Source organism: Monopterus albus, unplaced genomic scaffold (genome assembly GCF_001952655.1).
Source record: "Monopterus albus unplaced genomic scaffold, M_albus_1.0 scaffold43.1, whole genome shotgun sequence".
Lineage (NCBI taxonomy): Eukaryota > Metazoa > Chordata > Actinopteri > Synbranchiformes > Synbranchidae > Monopterus > Monopterus albus.
Genome location: NW_018127923.1, coordinates 1,073,923 through 1,091,953, shown reverse-complemented (window position 1 = coordinate 1,091,953; position 18,031 = coordinate 1,073,923). Strand labels below are relative to the sequence as shown.

Below are 18,031 nucleotides of genomic sequence, written 5' to 3'. Positions count from 1 at the left end.
CCACCCTGAAGAGGGTATAGAGCTGGTCCAGTGTTCCACGGCCAGGACGAAAACCGCATTGTTCCTCCTGGATCCGAGGTTCGACTATCGGTCGAATTCTCCTCTCCAGTACCCTGGCATAGACTTTCCCGAGGAGGCTGAGGAGTGTGATCCCCCTATAGTTGGAACACACCCTCCGGTCCCCCTTCTTAAAAAGAGGGACCACCACCCCGGTCTGCCAGTCCAGAGGCACTGTCCCCGACCGCCATGCGACGTTGCAGAGGCGTGTCAACCAAGACAGCCCAACAACATCCAGAGACTTAAGGTACTCAGGGCGGATCTCATCCACCCCCGGTGCCTTGCCACCGAGAAGCTGTGATGGAACCCAGAGCTCTGTAAATTGCTTTATTCGAAGGTCCATTGAGTTATGATAATAAATGTTTGAAAGGTGATATTTGACTCCGGTTATTCTTCATAAAAGAACACGCTGCAATTCACAAATGATACAGGCAGTTAAAGGGCTCATTAGTCTTTCATCAGTCAGCTAAGTGTTGTCCTCACTGTCAACTAGTGGTTTTAGTGACAAAGGATAAATCAGATTGTAAATTCCAACACTGTGTGCGCTGTGGTGAAGGTAATTCAACACAGTGACAGCAGTATGAATCCAAAGCAGTATGAATCCAAAATTCAAGTTCTCTAATCTCTGATTTTGTCTCCCAACTTCTTTTTTAGCTATCCCACCGTGCCCCTGGTGGACCCTCCCCCCATCCTCAGGCAAACCCCCTTCCCCTCCCCCCAAACTCATAGTCCTATTGGGGTCTCTCTTCCCCTTCCTTCCCTCCTCTTCTCCCTCCCCATCCTCCCTGCACTTCAACCGCCCTTTGCTATAGTAACATCTCTCCATCATCGCTGCCAAGCTGTCTGACATGTCAGGACCCGTGCCGAGCCGGGCCCGAGTGTACACTGAAGTCAACACTCACCGGCCCAGGGAGTATTGGGACTATGAGTCCCATGTGGTTGAATGGGGGTAAATACCTTGCTGACATTCACACCACATTGACATTGTGCTGCTTTGCACCTCTCCAACTCTGCTGATGTTTGTTTTTTTTTTTCTTTCACAGAAATCAAGATGACTTTCAGCTGGTGCGGAAGCTTGGGCGTGGCAAGTACAGTGAAGTCTTTGAGGCAATCAACATCACCAATAATGAGAAGGTGGTGGTGAAGATACTCAAGGTAAATCTAGAAAGACAGAGGCCTATAGATTAAATCTGCGGCTGTGATCGAAGGATCAGATTTTAACTTCTGTCCATCTGTCTTTTTTTTTTTCTTCTCTTTAGCCCGTGAAGAAAAAGAAAATCAAGCGTGAGATTAAGATTTTGGAGAACCTTCGTGGAGGTCCTAACATAATCTCCCTCATTGATATTGTGAAAGACCCTGTAGTAAGTACAGTATATTTGAAGTATAGCAGATGCCATATTAAAATAATGTACAGTCAGGTTTATAAATATTGGTACAGTGATAAGTTTTTTGGCATTTGGCTTCTGTACACCACTACACAGAATATGAAATAAACACTCAAGATGTGAGCGAAGTCAAGACTTTCAGCTTTAAGGGGTTTGACAAAAGTATGGCATTAACCATTTGGGAATTACAGCCATTTTCATAAATGCACCTCGGTTTTTTGGTGGCTCAGAAATAATTGAACAGGCTAACACAATTGCAAACATAAGGATTACCTTTAATACTTGGAATTACAATCCTTTTCAGTCAATGACTGCCTGAAGGTTGGAACCCATGGACATGACTAAATTCCAGGTTTAATCCCTCAAGATTCTTTGCCAGGCCCTTAACTGCAGCTACCTTCAGGTGCTGCTTGGTTGTGGCTGCCTTCACCCTTGTCTTTAGTAAGTGCAAAGCATGCTCAGTTGGGTTAAGATCGGGTGACTTGCTTGGCCAGTGAAGAATATCCAATTTCTTTGCCTTAGGCAGCTTTCACTGTATGGTTTGGCTCATTATCCATCTCCAATATGAAGCAGCATCCTATCGGTTTTGCAGCATTTAGCTGAATCTGAGCCACATACACTTAAGAATTCATCCTGCTACTTTTATCAGCAATCAGATCATCAATAAATGCCACTAACCTGGTTCCATTGGCAGTCACCCATGCCATAACACTGCCTGCACCATGTTTGACAGATGATGTGGCATGCCTTGAATCATGAGCTGTTCCTTCCTTCTCCATACTTTTCTCTTCCCCCCATTCTGGTACAAATTAATCTTGGTTTCATCAGTCCAAAGAGTCTTAATCTAGACCTTGTCAGGCTCTTTTTAAATTTATTTATAGAGGTGTTTTCTGACTAGGGGTGGGTACTGAAACCATATTGGCATTGGTTCCTATATAATCTATCTACCAAACTGAATCACAATGCAGTTTTAAGTGTCTTATTTTGGTACCACTTAAATGTCTTTTGATTGAAGTATTTGTCATCTGTTGCTGTGAAATGGATGGTACAGGCAACAGAGGCATCACTGCAGGTTACGTGCTAATGCTGTCATTGCACTTATGCAGCGTTTCATTTACCTGGGAGCTTGGAAGTCGGAGCTGGGAATGAATGGGAATGTTTTTTAATGTCATCAACCTTCATTTTATGCTGGGTATAAATTTCAGGACAGCCATAGTTGCCCTGGCATCTGGTCGTGATGTCCTGTGTATCTGTCAGAATTACATGGTCACAGTGGCTGGTGTGCGCTCATCAGATCCCTCACATTTGAGCAGCGATCTCTGTAAATGGTCGTTCATGTTCAGTCAGTCGCGTAGGTGTGCGTTTATGGATGTATTAAGGAGAATGGCGCATAATTAAGCTGCTCACCCTGTAGAATTTAATGTTATTCTCTCTTTAACACTGCTTGGTAATGATTTTACAAACTGTTGGTAAACCTCTGTGCCTTACGTTCACTACATCTTTGTGCTATTTTTAGCTCAGAATGCGCAGTCAAACTAGTGGTGCTACAATAAGGTTTCCCTTAAGTTTTACTGGATAAGCAGTTCGAAGGATGTAATATTTGGCTCTGTCCATAAGCTGTAAGAAAACTCAGAAGGTGTAAAACGTTATGTACTGTGTTTTCTGTGCTATTTGAAATATAGCATATGTTAAATAAGCAATAATATTGTCAGTACTAAAAGCCAAGTGAAAACCGCTATCTTTAGTTTTCACTGTGCTAGAAGTGATGCTCGTCATTCTGTCATCATGATGCCAGATGAATAGAATTATTACATCAGAGTAATAAGGAGAACTTAAACATCCTTTCCTCTGTTTTCTTCTTAATACATCCATGATTTTTCTGACCCTTGATCTTAGGCAACATCAGCAAAGTAACAAGAGCTTAGTTTGCCTTAGTCTAAATGTGCACAGATAATACCATTTACTATCCAAATTATAATAAAGGTCCACAGCTACTATACTATCTCTGCATGTTTCCCTTTAACCATTCTACAAGCATCTTCATTTTACTCTAGTTTGGAACTTTACTACTCAGGCTGTATGCATAAGTTATGGACACATAAAGTGGGGCAAATAAGTACTGTATTTTCCGCACTATAAGGCGCACCTAAAAGCCTTAAATTTTCTCAAAAATCGGCTGTGCGCCTAATAATCCGGTGTGCCTTATGTGTGCACTGAGTTCCAAAATCTGTAAAAATGTTGTTGTGCGACTTTGGTAAGCGCTCTGCTTGATTGACTGTCGGACCTTTTCCCGTTGACACAGGGACATAATACGTACACTACGTACGCTGGCAGCGATAAACCAGTCTAAACCGGTCTAAGGACCCCTGAAAATGGCACCAGTGAAGAGACATGCTTACGAGGCACAATTCAAACTACAGGCTATCAGTTACGCGGTTGTAAATGGGAATAGAGCAGCTGCAAAAGAATTCAAAATCAATGAATCTATGGTTTGGAAGTGGATTTGTGGGAGAAGATTGATTAAAAAAAAGCCCACAAATGATACCCAACCAATTTCTGGTAAAGTCTAATTTGGCCTGTCTATTCATGAGTGTTGCCAGGGGTTTGCACCTTGTTGTGAAGCCTCTATATTTACATTCATAATGCAGTTTCTTCACTGTAGACTTTGATAATGACATGCCTGCCTTAAGTTTGTGCTTGACTTGGCTAGATGTTGTGAACAGGTTCTGATTCACCATGGGCAGAATTCTGTGGTCATCCACTTTATTTGTCTTTCATGGTCTTCCTGCTTACCTGTTAATTCCTCCTTTTTAAGAATGTTCCAGATTGTTATATTGGTTGCTTCCCTTGTGTTTGCTATCTCTCTGATGGTTTTATTTAGTTTTTTTTCCAGCATAATCATGGCCTCCTTCACTTGCATAGATACCTTTTTGGACCTCATGTTGAAATTCCAGTGAACAGCTAACAAATGCAAATGTAATGCTCAGAACTGCCTTTAGTCCTTTTAACTGCTTGATTAGTCATGGTATAACAAGGGAACAAGGCACACCTGATCATGCAAGTGCTTGTCAGCCATTTGATCATTTGTTGCCAAATGTCAAAAACTTGTCATTGTTCCATTATTTGTGAACCTGACTATACTTGATTTACATTTTATAAAAGCATAATCTGTTTGTTGGCATGCTGAAATATCATTGCTGTACCAATAGCGTGGTGAGCCCACCACCGGTGCAAGTTTATCGATTTCACTTGGGCTGTGGAAGTATGTGTCTGTAAGTAATCAGCAAGCTATGGCTTGAAGTTAGGTGTACCTAAGCAGTATACAATCATGTATTCCTGTGCTGCGTCAGAGCCTTGATACAACACAGGAATCCAGTGAAACAACAGTGCACTGAGAGCAGCACAACGCTTCTAGAGTAACAAATATGTGAGTCTGACTCCCGTTGGGGGATCAAAAAGTTAGTTTTGTTTTAATAAACATGTTCCAGGAATCCAGGAGATGTGGAACCAGAAAACTAAAGTTGGGAACAAAACGAGAAGCTCTATCTCATTAGCGCAGCCCTCTTTGTGTTTCCACTGCAGTCCAACCACCACAAAGAATAGGTAAATTTAACCAAGGGTGAATTAATCAACAGCATTATTTTAAATGGCAGACAATAACAGCGAGCCATTATGTTCTTAGTATTCACAGTCGGGTGAAGGGACTGGTGAAAAAATGAGAGAGAACTCAACATGAAACCCCTGGTGGGGTGTTGGATGGTTGTGACTTGTTTATTGACAGGTTAATAGCATGTCTCAAGAAATATTTGACTATAAGAGCATTGTTTAAACAGAAATACAAGTGTGCTGCCTGTCTCATAATTCTGACAAATCCATATACAGTGGAACCTCGGTTTTCGTGATTAATCTGTTTGAAAAAGTCCGCCGAAAACCAAATGTACGAAAACTGAATCAATATTTCCCATAAGAAATGATGTAAATCCAATTGATCCATTTCAGCCACCCAAAAATATTAACAAAAAATACATTTTATAGAGGAAAAACTATATTTTTACATACAGAAAACAATGAGAAATAAACATGAATGACTAATGAAATGGATAAATGAACATTTAACATCACTTTTACCTTTATTTTAGACTTTTTTTTGTTATATGGAAGACGGCAAGGAGGGGAGAGAGAGGAGGAGAGGTTATTGTTTGGAAGGGGAATCCCCTCCATAAGGACATCATGTATCAAGGCCCTATCCGGGGTTATCTTTGGCCCCATGGTGGTTTATTTAGCAGTCACAACAAGCACAAAAAACAATGGCAGTGACACTGAACTGACCAATCAACTGTATGAAAACCGAGCGGATGTATGAAAACTGGGACAAAAGGGCGTCGAAAACCGAATCATACAAAAACCGAGGTTCCACTGCATTGTCAAGTTTAAATAGGTTGCAATTTAAATCGTGCATCATATGCAGTTGTCTTTTATTGATTTGTAAATGCTCAAATGTGTTCCCATCACTCTTTTGAATTGGAATGCTGATGTTAATGTGGTCAAAATCATTTGTGAAATGCCAGTTGATTTTCTGACACTATAGGCAAGATAGTTGCACTGAACACCCGAATCCGAGTAAACTGGTAAAATTCTTAGTTGGGTACAGCCCTACATATTACATAACATTTAAAAAATAAATAAATAAAAGACTAAAGCCTGATTGAAACTTATTAACAACATCCGAAAATTGGACAGAAGGGAGGGGTCGAGGTTGGGCTTCTTGAGAAGTGGCCTCACTATATCATGCTTAAGAGTGGAGGGGACCGTGCCCAACCTAAGACAGGAGTTAATATGAGCAGAGTGGGCCCCACAGTGTCAATGACCTCCTTAATTATCCTGGCTGGGACAGGATCCAGGGGGGAGGATGCAGACTTTAGCTGTAACACACATTTTTTGAGTTGAGGCAGAGAGATGGGATTAAAGGTTTCCAGAGTAAACACTGACTGAGATACAGGTGGTATAGAAGGTGGAAGCTTGGGAATACTTTGTCTAATAGCCCAGACTTGGTCACTGAAATAACTCTGGAACTCCTTACAGGACAGACCCGACCCCTCGGTGGCCAAAGCAACAACAGGGTTAATAACCGAATTAATGGTATTGAAAAGAACTCTGGGATGCTGACTGTTATTCGAAATGATACTAGATAAATACTGGGTTTTAGAATCATTTACAGCTTTCTGATATGAGACCAGGCTGTCCCTTAAAATGTCCAGGGAGACATGCAGGACATGCAGCGTCTCCGCAGGGCACAGCTGGTGTCATTCAGCCATGGGTCAGGAGTGTTCCTAGTTTTCATCTATCTAAAGGGAGCGATGGAATCCATAATCCGGGAGCAAGTAGAATCAAACGAAGAGAGGACGTCGGGGCACATAGGGGAGTTCAGAGCTACTGAGGAGTAGAAATCAGAGGCTAGAAAAGCAGCAGCAAAGTCCGGAGCCGTTGAAGGAGTAATAATCCTGCGATGCTTGCATGGGGCCATGTGTCTAGGTGCACTTGACAACGCCAGGACTTTGAAGTGGATGAAGAAGTGGGCAGAAATGGCCAGGTTTGATAGATCCCCAATGGACACAGACAAACCTAGTGAGATGACGAAGTCCAGTGTGCCCCCACATTGATGAGTGAATGTTAAAATCTCCACAAATCAGGAGGCTGTCAAATTATGTAATAAGTGCTGCCAAGAGTTCCCCAAATTAATAAAGTCCTTGGATTTAGGAGGATGGTATATGACTGCACATAAAACAGGACAGTGCAGCGGTACAATAAAAGTTTGTAGCTCAAAGCTGGAGTAGGCCTTGGAAGGGAGTAGGCGACATTTTAGGGTCGGCTTAAAAACAGATGCCAAGCTGCCGCCTCTACCAGCGAGGCGTAGGGTGTTAAAAAAACAGGTAATCAGCCGGAAGGAACTCAGAGAAAAGACTATCACCTTGTTTCAGCCAGGTTTCAGTGATTAAAAATACATCCAGATCGTACGACGAAATAAAATCATCAAGAATAAAAGTTTTGTTTTTAAGTGATCTTATGTTAAAGAGAGCAAAGTGATGCGGGCTTGGCTTATCCTGCCGCGTCGTCTCAAAATCAAAATCTGCCCAGGAGAGGGCCAGCCGAGCGTCGAAGGAAAGGAAGTATGAACGCCAGCGGAGGTGGTGGAAGCTTAGATTGATCGCCTCGGTGGATACTAGGACAACTAAACATTGAGTTACGTATTTCCAAAAGAGTCAGGTGATCATATACTAATACAGAGAAGACGGAGGCAGTGTCACATATAACAAAACTAAACACACATAGTAGGAGGAGGCGGCTGGCCAAATACAGTGGCGCCATCTTTACTTCTCTGTGTCTGTTAGTCAGTTAATCACTATTTTGAAATTATGAACAGATATAGTTCACCCCAGTAGCAGTGCAGCTGATAAGCTTCAAAATAAGAACTGGAATTACTTAAAACTGATGGGCTAGTTACAGTTTGTGGTTTGCTGACTGTCTACGCGGTGGCAGCATTTCCCTGCTTCGTCCTGTCTACAGGACAGGAATATTGCACTCTTGGCCATAGTGTTGCTCACAGTGCCAGTTTATACAGTGTTAGCTTTAATTCAGTACCATATTACAATGTCGTCGTCGTTGTTTGTTTCAGTGTAACCAATTAATTTAACTTTGGTAAATCAGTGGTAGATCTTGTTAGATGAGACTGTAGTAAATTAATTACAATTTTATTTACATTTTTTTTTTCAGTCCAGGACACCTGCTTTGGTTTTTGAACATGTCAACAACACAGACTTCAAGGTAGGAACTAAACCTTCTCTTATAAATGTTACTTGTAAACTGTAAAATGTTGTGTAAGAGCATGAAAACCTATTTTTTGCATGCTGTTTTTCCTGTACACATGTATGTGATGGAGGAAAACAAAAGTTCAGTGTATCTTTGGTGCCACAAAGTCTACCATCCTCTGGTTTTATCTTCAGTCACTGGTACAGTCCTAGCAGTAAATGTGAGTGATTTGTGACTGTTCACGGGTGTGTGCTGTCTGTTCACTTTAGGATATTAAAATGGATAGACTAATGACTTTGTTTTGATTTCCAGCAACTGTACCAGACCCTGACAGACTATGACATTCGATTCTACATGTACGAGATCCTCAAGGTGAGTTCTCCATGGTTCATCTGCCTCTGAGCTCATAATTTGTATCCTGTAAGCATGCTGAGTGCAGCATTGTTCTTAAACAAGACTGTTATGAAGTTTTAAAACAAACCTGTTTTGTTTTGTCTTTCATGTTTGTTCTTTGCTTTTGTACACGCCTGGGTTCTCATTCAGTAATAGGCTGTTTGTGTGTTGTCCAGTAGGCAACATCAGCTTGTAATCTGTTGCTGCTTTGGATTACTGAGATGAAGGATGCTTTGATCAGTGGATAACAGTTGCTTTGCTCTGTTCTATAGGCCTTGGATTACTGCCACAGCATGGGAATCATGCATAGAGATGTGAAGCCACATAACGTGATGATTGATCATGAACACCGAAAGGTGAGTGATAAGCACAGTCACTGACTGTGTACCTTTGGCCAAAACAAAAGATTTCTGAATTATTAAATAACTGTTTAACACATTTGACCATAATTGCCAATGCATAGCCTTTTGTTTAACTTTTATATCTTTACTTTTGTTCTTTTTCCTCATTCCTATTTTTATATGTTTTATTTTATATTCCTGTTTTTCTTTGTCTGTAGTTGCGCCTTATTGACTGGGGTCTGGCAGAGTTTTACCACCCAGGACAGGAGTACAACGTCAGAGTTGCTTCCCGCTACTTTAAAGGACCTGAGCTCCTGGTGGACTATCAGGTATTCAGGTGTATTTGGGAGATTTTAATTGTCTGATAAGTGTTAATGACAAATTACTCTCTTATCAAGGTTTTATTGCATGTATGGTAAAAAGCCCAGTTGTTGTTGACTGGAGTAATTTGTTTCACTTCACCCAATGTAACATTCTCCTCTGCAACCGCTGTGTGTTGGAGGAGCTGAACCCCGTCCTCAGTCAAATTCCAAAGAGCACAGCAGAGACAGAGGCCAAGCTCCACCATAAACTCCAAAACCATATATTCTCATCTGCTAACTACAGATCAAGTGTACAGTATTGTTCAAAATAATAGCAGTACAATGTGACTAACCAGAATAATCCAGGTTTTTAGTATATTTTTTTATTGCTACATGGCAAACAAGTTACCAGTAGGTGCAGTAGATTCTCAGAAAGCAAACAAGACCCAGCATTCATGATATGCACGCTCTTAAGGCTGTGCAATTGGGCAATTAGTTGAAAGGGGTGTGTTCAAAAAAATAGCTTGCAAAAAATTATAGGCTGTTCAGCTAAAATGATCTCCAGTGCCTTAAAATGGAGAGCAAAACCAGAGAGACGTGGAAGAAAACGGAAGACAACCATCAAAATGGATCGAAGAATAACCAGAATGGCAAAGGCCCAGCCAATGATCAGCTCCAGGATGATCAAAGACAGTCTGGAGTTACCTGTAAGTACTGTGACAGTTAGAAGACGTCTGTGTGAAGCTAATCTATTTTCAAGAATCCCCCGCAAAGTCCCTCTGTTAAAAAAAAGGCACGTGCAGAAGAGGTTACAATTTGCCAAAGAACACATCAACTGGCCTAAAGAGAAATGGAGGAACATTTTGTGGACTGATGAGAGTAAAATTGTTCTTTTTGGGTCCAAGGGCCACAGACAGTTTGTGAGACGCCCCCCAAACTCTGAATTCAAGCCACAGTACACAGTGAAGACAGTGAAGCATGGTGGTGCAAGCATCATGATATGGGCATGTTTCTCCTACTATGGTGTTGGGCCTATTTATCGCATACCAGGGATCATGGATCAGTTTGCATATGTCAAAATACTTGAAGAGGTCATGTTGCCTTATGCTGAAGAGGACATGCCCTTGAAATGGTTGTTTCAACAAGACAATGACCCCAAACACACTAGTAAACGAGCAAAGTGTTGGTTCCAAACCAACAAAATTAATGTTATGGAGTGGCCAGCCCAATCCCCGGACCTTAATCCAATCGAGAACTTGTGGGGTGATATCAAAAATGCTGTTTCTGAAGCAAAACCAAGAAATGTAAATGAATTGTGGAATGTTGTTAAAGAATCATGGAGTGGAATAACAGCTGAAAGGTGCCACAAGTTGGTTGACTCCATGCCACACAGATGTGAAGCAGTTATAAAAAACTGTGGTCATACAACTAAATATTAGTTTAGTGATTCACAGGATTGCTAAATCCTAGAAACAAAAACGTTTGTACAAAATAGTTTTGTGTTTGTACAGTCAACGGCAGACACTGCTATTTTTTTGAACACACCCCTTTCAACTAATTGCCCAATTGCACAGCCTTAAGAGTGTGCATATCATGAATGCTGGGTCTTGTTTGCTTTCTGAGAATCTACTGCACCTACTGGTAACTTGTTTGCCATGTAGCAATAAAAAATATACTAAAAACCTGGATTATTCTGGTTAGTCACATTGTACTGCTATTATTTTGAACAATACTGTACCAGTCTTTACAAACTGGCATCCTTGGTGTTATCAGAACCCCACTAAGTGACTTGTGCTGTACTGGCAGGTTCAAACAAGATCAGATGCCTTTTTTGTGATTGCTAGAAGGAATGCATAAATTATGCCTCTTTATTTTCATGATGGATCAATGCTCATTAATGGTGTCTGGCGTGGTTTCATGGAAGTGCATTTCTCTGTTTTCTGATGTGTGCTCTGAGACTAGTACTGTGTGTGTTTCAGATGTATGATTACAGTCTGGATATGTGGAGCCTTGGCTGTATGTTGGCAAGCATGATCTTCAGGAAAGAGCCTTTCTTCCATGGTCATGACAATTATGATCAGGTAAACACAAAGCAGGGTTGGGTGATGAGTAAAATTATCCTGCTAGTTACCTTCAGCCCTCTAATATCTGATGAGTTTGGACACACTTGCTGTGGCTACTTTAGAAACCACACAGTTCTCATTGGAATGCATTAATGGCAGGCTATGTGATGTTTTAATTTGCTTTTGCGTTGCTAAAGCTTAAAAATCACTGACTCATAATCATACTTGGTTTGCAAAGAATCCAACTTGTACAAGCAGTACTTATTATATTTTGTAACAATGGTATTTTTTCTTTATCTGATGGCCACAGCTCAGTTTCACTCCTGTTTAACTCCTGTCTGCTTTTACACCCTGTTTTATAGAAGCCACACCATGTCTGATATTTGAATTTATGATCATTTTGGGTGTTGATCTTAGTGGTTGAATTGATTTAGCCTTAGGTATGTATCATTAGAGATGGTATAGAAACACGTTTTGCTGTTGGTCTGAGCGAGATTTTTTTGAGGCATAATAAATAGCTTTACTTCTTTTAAATAGTAAAATGCAACAGACACCCCACAGACCTTGTGGTGTGTATGTTGCATTCTCTGAGTTTGTCAAAAAAAGTAAATGCTTACTGAGCTTTCAGTCACTTGTCAGATTTCTTATAACATGCCCTCCAAGATGAATCAAGGAAGGAAGACGTGAATCCAATATTTTTTCTCTATCGCTTCATCTCATCTGTATAAGTGGTGTTTTATCCCATTACTCTCGAGGTACTGTTTTTATAGCATTGACATGTATGGAATGGCATTTCTGAAAACAGTAACAGGCTCATCTTGCATCAGTGTCGGTTTGTGCCTGAATGGGGTCAAGTCTCTTACAGAGAGCTCACAGACTGACTGTTGCTTGTTTTGTTCTGCTATAGTTGGTGAGAATAGCGAAGGTTCTGGGAACTGAAGATCTCTATGACTACATTGACAAGTACAACATTGAGCTGGAACCTCGCTTCAATGACATTCTTGGAAGGTGAGAGATGTTACTTCAGTCATATGATGGTGTCATAGGTATACATTAGGGATGTAACGATATTTGTAATTTGTTTTTGTAATTTCTGTGACGTATGTACCAGGATATCACATCTGGTTCTTTTGCTATAACTGTTTAGATTGCAGAATTTGAAACTTGCGTACAGTAGCAGGTGCTCCATTGTCACCTTTTAGAGCTGTTGGTAGGTAGGCAGGACTTTATTGATCCCACAATGGGGAAATTTCTGTGTTCCAGCAGCAATGGAGAGCAGCAACAAAACACCATAAGAACAAACACCACACCCATATCTTGAGAAACAAATTCCAAGTATCTAAAACCAGACAGAATAAAGTATTTGTTGTGTGGCAGCATTTCAGTTTTTCTGTTTCAAGAAATGACAGATGGAAAGTGCTCCAAGCAATAATTTGCTTAATGCTGCCCCCAGCAGTCCGGGGGGGATACTAGTTGGCATGGCCATCAAACAGACAAAATCTAAACCCTTTAGTACCTAGGGGTACTAAAACATTGTTCTTCTACTGTGTGTGCCTTATTCTGGTTACAAGCTCCAGCTGCATTTTTAAATATACATTATAATAAAAATCACAGATTTATTATTCAGTAAGGGGGATTAAAAAAAAACTGTTGATCCATTTTTTTTATATTAAATATATTGTGGGCTTTTTACTGTGGCAGTATTGCTCTGAGTTTTTCATTACATCCATAATATAGAGCCTTGTTTTGTTGCTGTTACTAGCACTCCTGTTGGGGGAAAAAAGAGCTATATATTTTTAGTAGTGAACCTAAAACAGGGCAAAGTTATTTAATTTTCAACAGTTGGAGATCATCTCTGATAAATATTCATCATATTCTGCTCAGTGTGTTTGATCACAGGTGTCTAACAGGCGTTACAGGTCACTGTGCGCCAAAACAGCCAGGCACAAGGACAGTTTCTTCCCCCAAGTCGTCACTGTGATTAGCACTATCTTGAGTTAATTGATGTTAGAATTTGGTGTGTTTTATTATTTTTGCCTACAGGCATTCTCGCAAGCGGTGGGAGCGATTTGTCCACAGTGAGAACCAGCACCTGGTCAGCCCAGAGGCTCTGGATTTCCTGGATAAGTTGCTGCGTTATGACCACCAGGCCCGGCTGACCGCCCGCGAGGCCATGGATCACCCGTACTTCTGTAAGCATCACAATCAGCCACTGTATCTAAGAATGAAATTAAACCAGTTATAGCAAAGATAACATCAGTGATTTCTTTATATTTGTTCCCACAGTCCACCGTTCCGGTGTGGCGGCCCCGCCCAGCCTGCCCAGTGGAAGCACAGCTGTTAGCACAGCCAGCATGATAACTGGTGAATGCACGCACGCACACACACACACACACACACTTATACATAAAACTGTTTTTGGCAGGATCACACTTAATCCATAATGTTATCATATTTTAGGTAGAATTGTCCTGATCAGGATTTTGAACCCAAATCTTTTAACATTGGCTATTTGCTGAGACATGGTTGGATCCAATACATGATTTTGGTATTGCCTCCTGAGGCTGCTGAAATTGAACTCCTGGAACACGCCTCCAAAGTGGGTACACAGCACCTGTGAGGAGTCTTACTCAGCTCGACAAGTTTCAGTAGGGTCTTATAATGGAAAAACCCCTATTATGACCCGTGGGTTCTTGATTACACATCTGATCAAGGCCCTTTATCCTCGATTAACTCAGTTTGGCTGGGCAGCCAGATCTAGGAAGACTGCTCGTTGTTCCAAATCTCTTCTGTTTGAGTATGATGGAGGTTACCCTGCTCCTGGGCACTTTCAGTGCTGCAGCAATTTCATTGTATCCTTTCTCAGATCTGTCTTGACACAATCCTGTTTATGGACAATTCTCTCAACCTCATAGCTTTGGTTTCAGTCTGGCAGAGATTACGTAAGAGATTACGTACACAGGTGTGTGCCTTTTCTAATTATATCCAGTACTTTTAAATTAAGCATAAGTGGACTCTAATCAAGTTGTAGAAGCATCTCGGTGACCATTGATAGGAGTAGGAAGCACAAGAGCTCAATTGCAAGTGTCATAACAAAGGCTCTGAATACTTATGTAAATGGAATTTTTCAGTCTTGAATATTTAATACATCTACAAAACACTTCAAAAATCTGTTTTAACTTCATTGTGGAATACTGTGTGTAGATTGATGAGCAAAAAATTGAGTCTTAAGATGAGTCTGAAACATAACAAAATGTGAAAAACCTGAAAGGCTCTGAATACTTTCTGTACTGACTGTATGTTTACACACAGCGAGAATGCTATAGAGATGGGTGGAGAGGAGTAGATGGCCAGTCTCAACCGTCTACACAAATTGAACTAATTTCCATAAACAGTCGTGCCAATTACATAAAATTAACTTGTTTTCAGCTCAGTGACAATAGTTTGCTAAAACTAGTATAACAAGCACAATGTAAACACACCTCGACTGGTTTAGCATAAAACAGAAGACTTCGGCAGTTGAATGTTGGCAAAGCAGTGATGACATTACATTTTTGCAAGTTTGTGTTCTACTTACTCAACAGCTATTTGATAAATTAATCATTCATTCATCATTACTGGTGGATTTTGCGTGTATGGTTTGCAAACATTGTGGCTGACTCAAGTAAAATATAACCTTTTCTCTGCTGGTGTGTATGTCTGAGAGAGAGAACACAGCTAAACCATAGGTTAAAAAAAACACAGCAGTAGAGTAAAAGTAAATAAGGATGTGAATGTGATCTGCTTAATTTTAGCCAGTACCAGTTTTTTAAATTATGCATGGCTCTTCCTGATACCAAGCCTTAGCATTGGCTCTGTACAGCTATGACACTAAATTTCTTCCATCAACTTGCTGAGATCTTGAAGCATAATTTAAATTAAAGTACAGAACCCATAGCCATGTTGGTTTTTGTACATTTGCTCAGCCCAGGTTTAGCTCATCCTCTTTGCACGTTTGTTTGGTGACTACGCATGCAGTCATGCTGTGTTAGTTTCCTCATGGTCTTTCTGGCTCTTGTCCCTCAGGTATCTCTGCCTTACCAGCCTCCACTGCCCTGGGCCCTCTCACTGGCTCACCAGTCCTGTCAGCTGCCACCAATGCCCTAAGCACCCCGGTGCCCGCTGGCGCCCCACAGTGACACCCCATCCAAATCCACGTTTGCCCCCCCCGATGACCGATGCCGCTCTGCCAGCTCTCACCACGTCCAACCTAATTCAGTGTGACTATGCCTCACCAACCTCCTGGCTGGAGAACAGGAAAAAAACTTTTTTTTTCATGCCTTTCTCAAACGACTTTGTTAACCTGACATCGGAAGTAGTTGTCTGTGTAATTGAAATATACAGGTGTTTCTTTCATTTTCCCACAAGCCGTAGTCAATACAAAGGGGTGTGTGTGTGTATGTGCAGTGAGAGCGAGTGCCATCTTTGGGGTCTCTTCACCCATGTGTGTTGTAGTTTGAGTAGTGAAGGCACTGGTGAATAAGTACATCCTCATAAGGCAAAGGTAAGATGTTGGCCATCAGGACCAAAAGGAGCTCATCCTGTATAGTTGACTACTGCAGCATCATTGAAAACTAGACCAGATGAGAACACTTAATTTACCTCCAGAGATGAGTCCAAACACCCGCCAGTTCACTGAAGTTTTGAAGTGTTTGGTGCCAGATGTTGGTGAACACAGTGACACTGAAACACTTTCTCTGAGTAGCGTCTTGCCTTTCTTACCAAACCAGATCCACCTGTCTTTGATAATGCAACTCTTGTCTGGTCATTTGTCATTAATTTATGTTGAAATATTCTGGAGTTCTGGATGGATTCTAGTGTTGTATTATGATCTCTCGGATCTCAGAAGCCAGGTAAGGTTCATTCAGGTTCTCAAAGAAATAATTTCTTAAACATGCTGCTTTCCAGTTCCTTGAGTTACTTCAAGAAATAACCAAAGTTTACTCAGTTGGAGGAAGACTGACCAAACCTAGTTGTTACTCATGGAGATGCTGTGATGCAGATTGAAAATGTGTGTTCTAGTGAATAAGATAACATGATATAACAGTTATCGAGGTAACAGAAGTGCAGTTAGTGTTGGAGGAAGGTTCAGTTCTGTTAACTGTAGTGACATGGGTAACCTATGTAATAAGTAATACCATTTACCGGTTTTCACCAACATGTTGAGGGAAGTCTGGAAGATGAAATGTTGATTAGCACTTAAAGGGTAACATTTCTCCCCAGTGTTTTAGTGCCAGAGTTTGAAAGTGTAAGTTTTGGACCCTGCTGTATATATGCATTTTTTTTTTCATTTCAAAACCTTAAGATGCAAATAAATCAGAACAAGTAAACTGAAATGAGAACGGAGCAGTTTGAGTCCCTACATCACTGTATATATTTTTGTCCTTATGTAGAAAGCTAGTATTTGAAAATATTTGTGTAAATAAATGCGTGTTTTATTTATCAAGTTCATCTGTCATGTTCATGTGGACCACTTTTCTCACTCACACATAATCACACAGCAGATATATTAGTAACTACCAAAAGTGGTCTAAGGAAGGATCAACTGAACCGGCAGCAGGGTCATGGGTGGCTAAAGGCTAGCCTGTGCTGTCTGATCCCACAGAAGAGCTACTGTGGCACAAAATACTGGAAAACCTAAAGCTGCTTCTGATAGAGGTGCAAGAACGGTTCGTCACAGTTGATTCTCATTATGGGGCTGTGTAGCTGTAGACCCATCAGCGTCCATGTCGACCACTGAAAGCACCTACAACCATCAGCATCATCAGGACTGGAGCAGGTGGAAGAAGGTGGCCTGGTGTGTTAGACACATGCGGAATTTGACTCTGGTACAGCGGCTCTCAATATGTGTAGTATGTAAATATCCTCATGTAAGGCAATAGCAAAGGGCAAGTAAACAATATAAGGCCAAGAGAACAAAGGACCTAATGTGCAAACAAACAAAGAAATGTACATTAGAAAACAAGAAAAATGAAGCACATTTGATGGATCTATATATATGTAGCCGGGTGGTAAACGTACAAAAGGGAGGTAACTAAATTGTTTTCCCACTGGTGGTGGTGGAGGGTCCCCTGAAGGTTTTCAATGTTCAAATTGTCATTCAGTGTTTATGGTTCATCTGTTAATGTAACATCGTTCACTTTTGGTGGTCTTATGTAAAAGTAACCTACAGTGGGATACTGGAGTTTGATGTCACCTAGTACCTTGGCCACTAGAAGGCAGTACGGAAGGAGATGTTTACGTTCTGCCAAAGCTTGACCAAATGCATTGTGGTCCCTGTCTTGTTGGACTGAGCTTGATTTTTATTTTGGACTTATGTAAGTAAATATGCTGAAATCTTGTTGAATTCTGTTGTGTCAATACTTTAAAGAGGTCATTTATGAGAATTCTGACAAGATGGTGCATTATAGATGCTGATGGTGCTGGTGGCGGTGTGTCTGACATAGAGCGGCTGACCTTTTGGTGGAATGTAAGTATGTATGTGAATGTGGTATTTTATGGATTTTGGGTGACTGGTTATTTGGTTTTTACATATTTTATTTTGTTTGTGTGTATCCATAGCCCACTGCTGTATTTTGTTACCCCTTGTTTTGCTACTCTGTATTTTGTTACTCCTTTTTGTGTAAATCAAGATGACCTGCTGA

General features: G+C 40.9%; 1 protein-coding gene across 1 annotated transcript in view; it reads left to right on the top strand.

Annotated features, from left to right (window-relative positions):
- Window positions 1-16,733, top strand: part of LOC109960054 (casein kinase II subunit alpha-like) — a 19,771-nt gene extending 3,038 nt beyond the window's left edge. The window contains exons 2-13 of the mRNA XM_020599891.1: window positions 712-1,006; window positions 1,101-1,212; window positions 1,317-1,418; window positions 8,214-8,264; window positions 8,562-8,621; window positions 8,915-8,998; window positions 9,202-9,312; window positions 11,265-11,366; window positions 12,256-12,356; window positions 13,392-13,540; window positions 13,599-13,712; window positions 15,414-16,733. Coding sequence (XP_020455547.1) covers window positions 906-1,006; window positions 1,101-1,212; window positions 1,317-1,418; window positions 8,214-8,264; window positions 8,562-8,621; window positions 8,915-8,998; window positions 9,202-9,312; window positions 11,265-11,366; window positions 12,256-12,356; window positions 13,392-13,540; window positions 13,599-13,712; window positions 15,414-15,526 — 1,200 coding nt within the window. The 5' untranslated portion in view covers window positions 712-905 and the 3' untranslated portion in view covers window positions 15,527-16,733. The remainder of the gene's footprint in view (window positions 1-711; window positions 1,007-1,100; window positions 1,213-1,316; window positions 1,419-8,213; window positions 8,265-8,561; window positions 8,622-8,914; window positions 8,999-9,201; window positions 9,313-11,264; window positions 11,367-12,255; window positions 12,357-13,391; window positions 13,541-13,598; window positions 13,713-15,413) is intronic.
- Window positions 16,734-18,031: the final 1,298 nt, after the last annotated feature.